This window comes from Oenanthe melanoleuca, chromosome 7, assembly GCF_029582105.1.
Source record: "Oenanthe melanoleuca isolate GR-GAL-2019-014 chromosome 7, OMel1.0, whole genome shotgun sequence".
Taxonomy (NCBI): domain Eukaryota; kingdom Metazoa; phylum Chordata; class Aves; order Passeriformes; family Muscicapidae; genus Oenanthe; species Oenanthe melanoleuca.
Genome location: NC_079341.1, coordinates 13,685,913 through 13,700,457, shown reverse-complemented (window position 1 = coordinate 13,700,457; position 14,545 = coordinate 13,685,913). Strand labels below are relative to the sequence as shown.

Here is a 14,545-nt window from a genome sequence, read left to right as displayed (position 1 = left end):
TATTTTTGTCATACACTGCCTGTATGGCCTTGCCTAACTCGGTCGCTCCATGCCTGAGACTTCCCTTCAGTAAGAGAAGGACAAGCATGTGTCCCATGATAGGTTTGCTGGTGTAATATTCAACATTTTTATCCCTTCCTTGGCTACTTTCTTAAAGAGGGAGAGGGAAATCAGGGTGCAAAAACAACCAGAAAAGGCATTTTTGCAGCTATCTGGTATGTGTAGCATCTAGAGGGGATTTTGTTGCTGTTTTACAGTTTCCTGGGGGGCAGGGATTTTTGGGGGGAGTGAAGAGAGGGTTGTATTTTCTTGGTTTCTCTGGAGTTTTTTAATTTCACAATGGTAGAAAATCTAAAGACTCTCTTTGTTAAGATTGCTCCAAGTTTTTCCGAGTTCCTGTCTCACTCGCACTTCAATCTGTGACCCGCCAAGTGAATCCTGCCGTATTTCAGTGCTCTGGTTTACATTTTACACTGAAATGGTTCCTCCCGTGACTCCCCCAGGGTCTGTGTATGGTTTATCCTTCCCCGCCCCTTTCGCCAGACCGCACCTGATTGGCTGTGGGCCGGGGTTCCTCCGCCCCTCACCTGAGATTTGAAAAGTCCCCGCCACTCCTGTTTTCTCCGTCTTTTTCCCTCGGAAACCTTTGGGAATCGAGCTCAGATTATCCCGGGAAGAAGAGCCGCCTTAGTCTTTTGCTTTGTTCGTGTCGAACTCCCTCCATCTCTGACCTGGAGCTAGCCAGAAGAAAGACCGGAGAGTGCGGGAATCTCGACGGTGAGGCCCACGAGGTGAGACCCCACGCATTGGCTGGATTATAAACCTTTTGGGCTGCCCACCTACCGTGCCAGCTGGGAGCTGGTTTTGCAGCGCTCCTGCTGAGAGGGACGAGCCGGCAGCCTGCCTGGCCCGAGGCAGGTCGGTTCCGGACAAAGGCTTTTTCCGCAGCGCTTCCTCGCGGCCGAGGCCCCGGAGCACGCGGCGGCGCGGGGCGGCACGCGGCGGGACTGGCGGCGGCGCTCGGCTCCAAGCGGCAGCAGCGCCAAGCCGCCATTTCGCGCGCCTGCATTTTAAAGCCGTGCCCGATTTCAGCGGCACCGTCGGTGCTCTGAGCTGCGGTAACGCAGAGCCATCGGCGCGGCCCTCAGGGGAGCGGAGCTGCAGGCGTGAGGTCGGGGCTGCGCAGCGGGCGCCATGGCCAACCGCACGGTGAAGGACGCGCACAGCATCCACGGCACCAGCCCGCAGTACCTGGTGGAGAAGATCATCCGCACGCGCATCTACGAGTGCAGGTACTGGAAGGAGGAGTGTTTCGGCCTCACGGCCGAGCTGCTGGTGGACAAGGCCATGGAGCTGAAGTACGTGGGGGCGTCTATGGAGGGAACATTAAACCCACGCCCTTCCTGTGCCTGACGCTGAAGATGCTGCAGATCCAGCCCGAGAAGGACATCGTTGTGGAATTCATAAAGAACGAAGACTTCAAGTATGTCCGAATGCTTGGAGCACTGTACATGAGACTGACAGGCGCTGCCATCGACTGCTACAAGTATCTGGAACCGCTGTACAACGACTATCGGAAAATTAAAAGTCAGAACAGGAATGGGGACTTTGAGCTGATGCACGTGGATGAATTTATTGATAAGCTACTCCACGAGGAACGTGTTTGTGACATCATCCTGCCTCGACTGCAGAAACGGTATGTTGTGGAAGAAGCTGAGCAACTTGAGCCTCGTGTTAGTGCTCTGGAAGAAGACATGGATGATGTGGAATCTGGGGGGGAGGAGGAGGAAGAGGAGGAAAAGCGGGAGCGGATCCTGTCTCCTGACCACCACAGAAGGGGTTACAGGGACTGGACAAGCCCCACAGGTCTCTGGTGGTGCAGTTCCGGCGGAGCTGCAGTCGCTCTCTGAAGAGAAGCCGATCACCGCGCCGGGAGCGGCATCGCAGCAAAACCCCGAGACGGCACCGGAGCAGATCCCGGCAGAGGCACCACAGATCGAGATCTAAATCTGCAGGACATCACCATAGCCACAGACACAGAAGTCATTCCAAATCACCTGAGAGATCTAAGAAAAGTCACAAAAAGAGTCGGCGAAGGGATGAATAACAGACAAAACTCAGCCCACAGTTTAAGGACCTTGAACTGCAGTCTCAGAATCCCACAGCAAACCCAGTCCAACATTGTCTGGAGCATCCAGACACATTTGCAGACATTTGCCTTTCCAAACTGCATGCATGGTATAGCTCACACAGATGATCTGGAAACACTCTTACAAACTCTCATCATAGCTGGAAGTGAATAGAAATTAAACAAATCTTTCTCAAGAAAAACTATGCTGTTCCATCTGCTAAGGAGTACCTTGCTCCTTATGGCTAGTTAAAACACTGTGTAGTCCTTTACAAAGACTTTTACAAAGACTTTTGCATCACTTTATACTGCCTCTGCACTAATGTTTTCCAAACTCAGCTGCCCATAAATTCTAAAATAATTCTTAACTGCACAAATATTTTAATCTGTGTAAACAGTTCTTTTGACATAAGTGAAAAGGTGTTCATCCAGCTAGAACTATTGCGATATACTTGGATTCCTGACTAGGCTCAGTTTCCTCTCAAGTAAATAAACATTCATAGTCCATCACTGCAATAACAGTTTTAAAATGTCTAAAGTTTATGCCTTACATGGGCCTCTAAAAAATATCAAAACATTCAAAGATTCAGGCATTTATACTTTGGCAATTAATGTTGCAATTATATTGCATTATATCTTACTATATTTTGCATCTCAAATATAACTTAATATAACCTTAAATGTTTATTTTTGTATGCCTGTTTTAGTTTTCTGTGTTGCATAACATTTTCTTTACCTTCCTGCTTTTCATCTACTTTTTGTTCCCCAGTAACTGATGCACTGCTGTTTGTCTTGGGTTGCAATACAGGATGTGACCAGAAATGTGTATTCTATCACCATCTGTTGGAGCTAGGTGGGGCAGTGATTCCTTATCTCTGGGGCACATATTATCTGCTAATGGGCCATCTTTAAGACTGGGTGGGGCAATCATCTTTATCTTTTCCACAACCCATCCTCCCTCCAGGAAGATATCATCTCCTAATGACCCATTGAGTCCCACTGTATGACTGCTAAAATTACATCATCCCATTGGGAGATGCTCCAGCCAGGGGAAGGAGCCAAGCCTTTCCTACCTAGATAAAAACTGAGATTTTGGACAGCAAGATACCTTCTTTCCACTGGATTCCAGAGAAAAACCTGAGCTTTCCACATCATCCCTGGACTTTCAGAGGAAAACTGCACCCTTCTGCAGGAGCACTGCTTCAGCTGAACCACATCTGCCACTGCAGGAGGACTGTAGCCACCATTTAATGGGACTGCTACCAACACCCTGACTGATGGGGTGTCAGCTTAGATTCTGACTCTGTCAGAGTTTTTGGGATTCTTCTTTGTATTACTGCATTTCTATTTTAATTTTCCTAGTAAAGAACTATTATTCCTAATTTCCCTATCTTTGCCTGAGACCTCCTTAATTTCAAAATTATAATAATTTGGAGGGAGGGGGTTTACGTTCTCCATTTCAAAGAGAAGCTTCTGCCTTTATTGGCAGACACCTGTCCTTCAAACCATATCTGTTTACAAGATGTATCCAAGAAAAAGCTCCCAAGATTGACTCTCACAAGAGGTATTTTACTTCAAAGAGGTTTATTTTCCCCTGAGGCAGAGTACAGGGTTTTAAATGAAAAGCAAATCTTGCAGTGAATTTAAAAGGGACACAGTTGCAGCAGAGCTCCTGTAGCCTCTGCTGCCATCAGTAAAGGCTCATTTCACAAGGAGCACGAGGGGCTCTGCTGCTGCACTGCTCTTGCACCTCTTTACAACTTGCATCATACTCAAATGCTTTCACTGGCCTCTGAGGAACAGTATTTTACTGGGAAAAAAATGCTGCAAAACCACTGAAAAACTGTTCCCTTCTCCTCTCATTACCAAGGATTATCCACTGTGCTTTGGGCTCCCTTTAACCTCAGCCTAAATAAACCTTTCCTCCTTTTAATATTTCATGTCTCCCAAGGCTGCCAGATATAGCTGGATTATGAAATGCACATTCTGAAAAGGTTCATGCTATTATTGCCTTTATCCAAAATCTTTGAAAATTGTGATGGACATGGAATTTCAGACCCGTGTCCTGCTTAATGCAGACCAAGGTGAGATACATTAGATGAGGGTTTTGTCTTCTCTTACAATTCAAATATTTCCTTTCATGAAACCACCAGGCAAGCCTTTTGGCCTAACTCCACATTAGAAACTGTAAAATAAAGCATATGAATTATAAAATGCTATACTAATATATTACTAGCAAATTTGGATATCCTGACATTTTCATAATTCACAGGAATTTGTTAAAGGATGTTCTCAGTTAAACAGAGAATATCCACTTGATGCCTCAGCTCCTTTATTTTTTATTAAGGAAAGGTGCCCTGTTCAGAGTTATTCTCTTGGAAAACATGGATTTTTACTCCTATCATCTCCCAGCTCAGTTAAGAACTTCAATGGGTTGCAATAGGAGTAAGTCTATGGAGCTGAGGGCATGATGTCTCCTCTCCATGTGTGTCAGAGGGATTTAGTCCAGAGAAGCACTGACCTAGTCCCTTGGATCAGCCATCATTTAGTAGCTGGAAAGCAGTGTGTGGTCCTGGAGCAAATCTTCACCCGAATGAGATCAAATTCATGTTCTCCAAGACATATTTCTAATGTGAATGGAAGCTTGATAGCCAAGGAAGATTATGGCCTTCTGTGTCCATTTGCAGGATCAGAGGTGAGTAAATGCAGTCACCCATCTTTATTTGCCATTAAAACAGTGCAGAAGTTTCCTGTGTTTGCTGTGACAAAGGCACAAGACCTACCACTACTTTGAGCACATCAAGTAACTTCTAGAAGCCAAGAAGCTGAAAGGAAAAGACACCTTAAAGACTAGAATTTTTAATATCAGGAGAACTCTTAAAATTGTCATTTGTTGGCCAGCACCTTTAGCTGGAAAAATAAAATGGGAAAGAAAGAGAGAATACATTCATAGTTCCTTAACTCTACAGCAAGAAGCGAGGGAAGGAGACAATTCTATGTAAAGGCTCTCCAAAGGTGCAAAAGCATTAGCAAATTTGGTGCAATTTCGTGTTGAAATTTTACCTTCTTTTGGAGTTAATCTAGAGGCAATCAATTAATAATTAACATTATTTAAATATCATCTCTTGGGACATCTCAATTAAGATAGGAAATTCACAAAAGCATCAAGAAAAGAACAAAACAGATGCAGTGATTTGCATAAATATAATTTGCTAAAACAATATTTGATTGAAATGCAGTTAAAGTGTTAGTATCCTATACGTAAAATGTTGCTACAGTCCTTTCTACACCAGCAGTGCCCTGAGTTTTGCTCTGAAGACAGCTGCTATCATTTTTAAGGCCACCTAATCATTTTTCTTGAACACTCCTCAGATGTAAAAGCTATTTTCCACACTTTGTTTCCATAGATACAGTGAATTTTTTTGTTAATCAGAATGATAGCCTGCAAATTGCTAAGCAAACACATCATCAGCGAGCAGTTAACGTTCCAAGCTGTGTTTAAACAGGGTCCCACTCTGATCACATTTAATTTTGGACAGTTAAGGAGAGTGGAAGTGGACAATGTGGTATTTTCTAAATGGAGATTTTAATGCTGTGGTTCAAGACAGAAACCTGGGTCAGTTAGCACTTAATGATAACAGTTACAGAGCATACAGAGAAAAGCAATCAGTTGCTGCTTCAGGGAAGAAAAATCCCTGTCAGGGAGACCAAATTAAAGCATCATTTCATCCAAGTATTTGACTAAATTGAATTTTAATCCAGGAAAGCTAAACAGATAAACTAAATACCAGAGGGGAAACAGAGTTCTCAATCTATTGAGTTAAAATAAACAAATCTGGAAACATGAATCCAAAGTATAGGCTCCAGAATCTTTTGCAGAAACAGTGATTTGGATTTTATTTCTCTCTGTCTCAATAGGCCAGTGAAGCAAAGCAGATGGGCTAATAATTATTGCTGGATTAAAGTTGCTACATTGGCTTTCCTGGTCTGAAAAATCTCATCCTTGTAACTTCAGCTTGCAAAGTATCTGAACAATTCTAAAGAAGTGAAAGGACTGATAAGTATTCAGAACTCAGAGACATTTTAAAATATAAAAAAACAATTTTAAACATTCTCTTTTTCCTCAAATCTCCAAATGTTTGAACAGCTTCAGAAGAAGAATGAGTTGACATCAAGAATATTTTCAGAAAGTGGAAGAAATAAAACAAAGGATAGGTTAAAAAGAGGCAAAAGGAAGGGTGTGGCAGAAGCACAGTATTAAAATTGGTCCTCCCTGAGCAGTGTTCACGAGACAAATACTTGATGCTAATGTTGTGTCCAACACTGAACTATTCCAGCCCATCTCATGTGCTTATGCAATTAGGTTTATTGAATTAAGCGGCAGAATGTTGGAACTTCCAAAACAGGCACAAAACTATGGATGATCCAAAGAAAAATGAGGCTTCCTTTATGTTTGTGACAGAAATAATTTCCAGTGCCTGGGTGTTGCTGTGGCTAATGTATCTGTCATTATGTTAGTCTGACATGTGTTTCTATTCCAACTTCTGAAGCTAGTCCACCACCAGTGGGCAGATATTGCTATGGCAACTCAGCACAAGTGCAAAACTTCTGAAGTTGTTAGGCAACACAGTGCCTGCCATCAGCTGCTGATGTTGCTCAAGTTTAGTGCAGTTCATGTTGTCCAGAGTCATCTAATCAGGTACACCAAAAATAGAGCTTTCAGCAAAGTGATGTGGAAACAAGCTGTCTGTGATAGAAAATTAAAAGACTACAATACAGACTAGGAAAAAAAGAATAAAACAGAAAGGTAGCTCACTTTTCTCTTCTGCAAAATCCAATATAAAATATTGAATTGGTTTAGTAGCTTTTAAAATGCAGGGCATGTAATTCTTACTAACACTTATATAATTAGTTGGGAAAATGTAATGCAGATTTTTTTTTTTTTTAATTTTGTAAAACTAAAATTTTGAAAAGTATTTTTACTTTAGAACACTCAGTTCCTATCCCCGCAGTAATTTTAATTTGGCCTGCAGTGGTCTATATAAAACAAATCTTGGTAACTTTCCTGATGAAGAAAATTCTTCACATAGTTTGAGGAAGGAAAATAATCAGAACTGCCCTTCATTTTCCTGACACACAAGTTAAGGCTACAGAGAAGTGATTTCTCTCACACAGGGGATGGCTCCTACAGAAGAGTGAAATACCTTTCCAGAGGAGTGTGGACAAGCTTATGCTGCTGCTGCTGTGGGCTTGCTAAGTGGAAGAAAAAACCTTAAGCCTTTGTTTTTGGTGCAATGGAACAATACATTGAAATACAACTTTTAAAGTAGCAATTTCTGTAGTGAACTACAAATTATTGTCCAGATATTTTGTTCCAGCTGTCTTCTGTATAGTGAGCTGGGTATATGCTTATGGGTGTGGAAGGAGGACAGAGGCAGTACTAATACCTTGGAGAAGTGTCCCTCTACATCCAAAAGGAAATCCTGACTGACAACTTCCAGTTTATTGCTAATTGCTAAAGAAAATGGAGAACAGGTAATGCCACAAAGATGACTGGGAAAAAGAATTAAATATGCAAGTGCAAAAGACTGAATGAGACAAAATGGAGAGGTTATGTTACAGTTTACATTCACACTAATGATTTTAAAATGCTTTAAGATATATCAAGTGAAAGTGTCACACAGAAACTTGTTTTGAAACTTCATTAAATGCAGAGGGGTTTCTTTGGGCCTAATGCAGCTAAAAATACTGAGTGGTGCACACCGTGAAGGATCCCTATCCTCCTGCAGGGGCAAGCACAGAAAATCCAAGTGAAGACAACTGCAAAAATCCTCAAGAAAAGTGAAAATAAGATCAGTTACAACAGTTTTCAGAATTATCTCCTAGACTAGACGGATCCCTTACATAGTAGAGGCCTTCTGCCCTCAGCACCCTGAGGACTGCAACTCTCCAATGCTCTTAATTACTTACAGTACTCCTACAACATTACTTGTTTTAACTTTATCCAAAATATCCATGGAAAGCTTAGACTCCTCCCTACCTAAGGAATTGGAGCTATGTAACAGGAGTATTTTGCCTGATAAACAGATTTCTTTGAGAAAAGTGACCATTTATTGGAGGTTTTCTGTTGTAACATTTGAAACATAGCAGCCAACACAGAAAACGTAATCATGAATGCAGTAAGGGTTATCCAAGGACAAAATTATTTGAGGTTACAGATCCTGGATAGCATTTACCAAACTCTAGCTCAGCCTGATATTACATCTTCATTTCAGAATGACTATCCATTGGAGAAATATCTCCTGGCATGAAGTTCATTTGGAAGTGGAACAATTTAAAGGAGCTGCCTTTCCCTTTAAGGAAAACAAAACCCCTACCTATTTCAAATGTCCCAAAAATTCTTTTGAGCTAGAAAATGATCTAAAGTATAAATATCAATTGATTTGTGAAATCAGACTTCAACAAACCATGAGCAGTCATGTGGGAAGTTCCTTTATCCACCAAGAAAGCTGACGGTCAGTAAAATTGTAAAATAGCTATTAAATCAACAATAAGAGATTTGTTTTAATGCAAGTGGGACTAACAGACTGCAAAGGTCCCCAAGATGTTAATAATGCAGTAACTATTTTTATTACATATTTCATTAATTATATTACTTACAATTTGAGTCATGTGAGTCCATATGTGTATCATTCATGACAAAATAATCAACCTGCTGAAATGTAAAAATTATGAGTTTTGGCTGTATTTTTTCATTGCTTCATTTATTTCAGCAAAACAAACAAAAGGCCTCCACATAAATGTTTTTAAATGAAACCAACAATGAGTCTAAACATCTATTAAATTTTGTTTAGAGTTCAAAAATGAATCCAGGATGGTCCATTGGCATAGCCTGTTACTGAACACTTCCCACATTTATTTTGCATATGTACTTTTATTTGGCAGCTTGTGCTATTGAAAATATAAGCAAAGAATAAAGAACAATATGCAGTGTGTGATATTAACTGTTTTCTCTTACCTTTTCTTCTAATTTAAGAAAAATCACTCTGACAAAGTTCAGAGATCTTTTTCTCTATCACTTCACAAGGGAAGTAGCTATTCTTGATCAGTTCTGCAGACCAGATTTTCCAAAGGCATCTGCAAAATGCTAGACACCAATATGGAAATTCTTGGGTGCCTTCCCAATTCTTTTAAAACCAGTAATGAAATGTTGTTCTGATTAGTAGTAGAAAAATTGAAGTACTTAGTTGAAAAACAAGTTTTAGAGAAAGTTTTAGTCTTCAAGCTATAAAATCCACAACAAGGGATGCTAAAAGTCTTTGCACTCAGTGAAGGTACTGAGTGACAGTCATGGAAGCTTATAATCCATATACAAAACTTAGCATGCAAAATTGAAAACTCATTGTTTGCATACTTTTTTCTCTGACAAGCAAGGCTTCAGTGTGCTGAAGATTAAAGATCAGTGAGGTTCTTGTTCAACAGCACAGTACCTATTTTTGGGTCCCCAACTTTGCTGCAGTAACCTCAGCCCATAGGCTCCTGGCAACAACATTTGCTATTTTCAGGATTTTACATCATTTTGTGCCTTGTAGTCAACTGACGGTCCTGATCTTCACCACTCCCAACTGATGGACCTCTAGTTTCTAATAGAAATGCTGACCCATAAAAGCACAACCTTACCTTTCCCAATATTAAATTTACTATTGCTATTAATTTGTTTCACAAGGTCATGAAATTGCTTTTATGCAATATGTTTATGATCACCTCACTATTTTGTATCTCCTGACTTTGTAGCGTGAATAAGCTGAAATCAGGACATTCCTACTTTTGTGCTAAGGCTGTTAGTAAGAGCAAATTCCAAGACCAGGCTGTAGGCTGATGTTTGAGAGTAGTATCTAACAATCCTACTACACTCTCACAGTTTTTACTTTGCTTTGGCCATTTTTTGTCTGTTTGTCCCCAGATGATATTGCTTAATTATTCTGTCCTTCAAAAATGTGTTTAAGAGGGTTTTGTATTATTATTTTGATAACAAAGGCATCTGCAGTCTGCTTCACTTCCTTTCTTCAAGTTCAGTCATTAAACATCAACTCATCAAATTACATAGAAAGCCATTCACATTCCATGGCTATCAGGTATCTGGAGAGAAAATAATTTTATCCCTTTTGGATGATCCTATTAAAATAATTTTTGTTCTCCTTCCAGATGTAGAAATCCTCATTGCATGTAATTATTTCTGCTAACCATCCTTTTCTCATTTCTACATTCTTCCTAAAAACTGAAGCCAAGAATTCATTTAAGTTTGGGGGGCAATAGCCACACTATCTTTAAACTCCAATTAGAAAATATCTGCTAACAGAGAATAAAGTCAAACATAAAATTACATTTTTATGAGGAACTTAGTTTCAGATATACATTGTGAAGCAAGTGCTGTTTCTCATGAACCCTGAAACAATCATAGAGCCATCAGGAATGGATGCCATTGAGATGTGACTTTAGTAATTAGTGAGGACATGAAAAATTGCTTTAGGGACAAAAGAATGAGCTGAGGAGAAACAGCTATTTAGTTCTAATTAAATAGAAAGATAAGTAAAAGGAGTTAAAGTATGAAGATTAATTTCTGAGTGTATAAACTTTGATTATTAACAGAATGATTTGGAAATTAAAAATTCAATTATGGAAGAGACTAGACATTTCTTTCAATTAATGATTCTCAAGTTCCTTTTCCAGTGAAGTGTCACGCAGTAGTGAAGTGCAGAACAGGGTCTCTCTTACATAAGGGGCACATCTATAGGACTGGCCATATGGTTGGGAAAACTGTAAGACATGAGTTGCTATTTGCATCTCATGGATGTAATATTTGCATTTTTCTCGATGGGAAATGTACATTTACTTACATTTTGAGCTGTGATATGTCAAGGTTGTGCAAATATACGTAAGAAGGTAAGGCCAAGAAAAATTCTTTGCCACCCCTTTAGCTTCTGATCATCTACAGACGTTACTAGCAACTCTTCAAGAGTTACTGAAGCTCTTTGCACACATGTAGATTGTTGTTGCTACTTGAGTTAGAGTACAGCCATTGATGACAGGGATTCATATTCCACTTGCACTTCAAACACAGAGCCAACAGACAAAGGTCTGCCTAGAATTAAAACACATCTTGTACAAAGTCCAAGTCAGCTCTCTCTATTCATTGTGCAGAAGGAATAACAACCTGGTGACCTGGTTTTCCCTACTGCATGCCCTCCAGCTGAAGGCAACCTGCACCCCCACTGCTGAGGCTCTAGATTCGAGCCTGCTCATCCATGGGCATTGGAGGGCACAGCCACAGGGCGGGTCCTGCACCTGTACCAGCCTGTCCTGCAGGAGCATAGTGTGCACCACAAGCACCTCCAGGGGCTCTGGACCTGGGCTTTACCTACACTAATTCATACTATCCACAAGGCTGATCTCCACCTCACTAAGTGACAGTGCTACAGACAAAGCTAAAAAAGTCATACTTGAATCAGAAATGACTCACTAAAGCAGCAACTGCACCAATCCTAAGTTCCAGGTAAAAGGATTTTCCTCTGGAAGTTAAACTGCAGTCCACAGTACAGGAGAGATGAGAAGACAAGAGCAGAAGTGGAAAAGTGCTCTCCAACAGCAAGAGCCCCTGCAAACATTCTATGTGAGTCATTAGGAATTATTCTTAAGATGAGTGGAGAAAGTTGAGTCATAAATGACTCATCCACTTAGCAGATGGGAGGCAAGCATATATGAAATTTGGGACTGCCACTTAGTGAACATCATGAGCCACTAATTCCCAGTCTGCTTCACTTCCTGCCACAAAACAGTGAGCATACAGAGTGATGGAAGCAGAAGCAATATACACACCTTCACCTTCTGCTCAAGCGTATCACAAATGAAAGGTGTTTAGAATACAACATCCATCTCTATTTAGCTACCAAGCAAGCAGGAATGTTGATTGGCATTATCCAAACAATGCTTACATTTTAACTTTACACACCTGTAAGAGGTAGAGAGTAAAAATTCAGGAAATGAAAAAGATTTTGTCATGTTTGCTATATTGCGGGTAACTTATTAGCCATTAAATATAAATAGGTGATGTGCTACCAAAACAAAAAAGCTCATTAAAGACTGGTGAGCAGAGAGACATCTGTAACCTTACAGAAATCTGTAACTGTTCCAATAAAACTGGAAAATCAATGCAGATAGAAGGCAACAGCTACTCATCTTCTCTGTTGCTTGCCAAATTTTGGAATTATGCACTTCATGTTTCAGAACCAGAAATCTCAGAAAGCAGAAATAGCAAATTGAGAGTGTGGATTTACAGGAAATTTCAAATCCCTTAATTTGACCTCCTATTCTCCATACTGGAAGCCTCTCTGCACTGCCTCTGTACATTCTGGAAAGTCCATAACACCCAATCCAGCCCCTGAAGCCCTAAGCAGTTTGACTGGAAAGCTACTCTAAATCAGCTCCAAGCTGACATCTGAAAATAAAAAGCTCATAGTCGCCCATCGTTTCTTAGGGACTGACAGTTCAAGGTTAGTCAAGGTCCCAGCAGCCCTGCTTTACTTATTTACTTGCTAATATCACAAGTCAGAGCTGTAAGGTTTTTGTCTTCGCTCTTAAGGTCCAGACATTCCAGATTTCCACCTGAGTGACTGCTGCAGTCTCCTTGGCAGCGAGTTATTCTGTAGATTTAATGGAACAGTAATCACTTGACATAGCCTTGCATTGAGAGTTAAAGAGGCAGCTTCTTTGGCGATGAAAAGCATTTGGAAATCAGGGTTTGCTAGCTGCCACTCTAGATCTGAATTTAAACCTGGTTTAAACCTGGAGTGACCAGCTGTGGTCACTCTAGAGATGGGTATGGCCTTTCAATCACTACTGCTAAATTATCCAGAAGATGGTGTTTTATTAAAGCACAGTCTTGGAAGGTCAAAAGACCTGGAAAGTATTGCTTTTTCCCTCTCCCACCGAGCCCTACCTTAAATTGTAATGTTTGTACTTTGGCTTTTTTTATCTGTGAAAGAGGGAAGTGTAAAGCAATTCAAAACTCTATTCAAAAATTTCAAATCCATATGTAACTACTGGAAACGGAATACAAGAACAAATAGTTAACACCGTTTTTTGAACCGAATGCTTAAAAATATTAATAATAGAGATTTACAGAAGCTGTCAGAATAACAGTTTTTCTCTGACTACTCAAAGTTAAAATCTTTAAAGATTTATTGGAATCCTGAGGGAAGTGACCTCTCTGGCAGAACTGGGGACATCAGAAACTCTGGAAAGAACTGAGGTCTGGCTTCCTGAGTTAGCCTCTTCCTCTCTTATGCCAAAGACAATCCAGTAATTACTCAACTTCCTTTTAAGGTACCAGAAACTGAGTGACTCTAAAATAAACGGGAGTTTCTTTAAGTCTGGAGTACGTTTTACTAGAGAGCAGATACTAGAAAAGCAGCCGGTGGGAGCCAGGTTGCTTCCTAAAGCTATCTGGAATGAACATGTGCTGCTCAGATTAAATGCAGCCCTTGATATGGCCACAGAAGATACGTAAAGCTACCCAGGATTTAAGGTCTCCTGCTGTTGTTAATGACTCATATCCTGTATTTTTCACATAGGACTGCAAGTTCCAGCTATTTATGGAGCAGCCCATTAAAAATTTCTTTTCATGAAGAAAAAGTGCTGTCAGTCGCCATTCAGGAGTTGATGTAGGAGGCCAGCTAGCATGTTAGAGAAATTACCAGAGAAAAATACTATAATCATAAAAAGCCAAATGTTCCCTCTTGAGCCCTTTGAGATAGCAGATGCATAGTCATAAGCAGAATCTTTTGTCTCTGAAAATTTTGTTCATACACAGATCACTAAAGGGAAAAAAAAAAAAAAAAAAAAAAAAGGAGGAAAAAAAATGGTATAAACTATTACAGTCCACTCAGTTCTGTGCTGTGTCTCTCATGGACACATCCACTCTTGCCTCCATTCTGCCCCAAAACGCAGCATGTGAGCATACTGACACCACTGTGGAATGGGGAAGGAGCAGAATGTGTGTACTTGCTGCTGACTCACATTGTACTCAACATCTTCCAGGAAAAAAAAAAAGGAGGGAATACCACTTAAGTACAAAGCTAATTTACATTCATTTAATTAAAGCCTTAACTATCTAATTAAAGAATTATTTGTCCAGTTAAAATTAATTACCAACATTATAGTTCAAATTTTACTGAGTCAAAACTGAGATACACAAGCTTTCTACTACCTATCCATTTCTGTCTGATGTTATGCTCAGCTTTTCACTGCCCCTTTGCATTCTAAGGTCAGTCACTTCAGTCATTATAGTGAATCCTCAGTGTCCCAAATCTTCACTGGTGAGATGCTGATGGAGAAGAGTACTTTTTGCAAAGAATGCGA

General features: G+C 40.4%; 1 protein-coding gene and 1 pseudogene across 1 annotated transcript in view; both read left to right on the top strand.

Annotated features, from left to right (window-relative positions):
- Window positions 1–1,121: 1,121 nt before the first annotated feature.
- LOC130255806 (pre-mRNA-splicing factor 38A-like) lies at window positions 1,122–3,366 on the top strand (annotated as a pseudogene).
- A 1,355-nt stretch (window positions 3,367–4,721) lies between these two features.
- LOC130255625 (basic proline-rich protein-like) overlaps window positions 4,722–14,545 on the top strand; it is a 35,048-nt gene continuing 25,224 nt past the window's right edge. Inside the window, exon 1 of the mRNA XM_056496542.1 lies at window positions 4,722–4,823. Within this exon, the coding sequence (XP_056352517.1) occupies window positions 4,722–4,823 (102 nt within the window). The remainder of the gene's footprint in view (window positions 4,824–14,545) is intronic.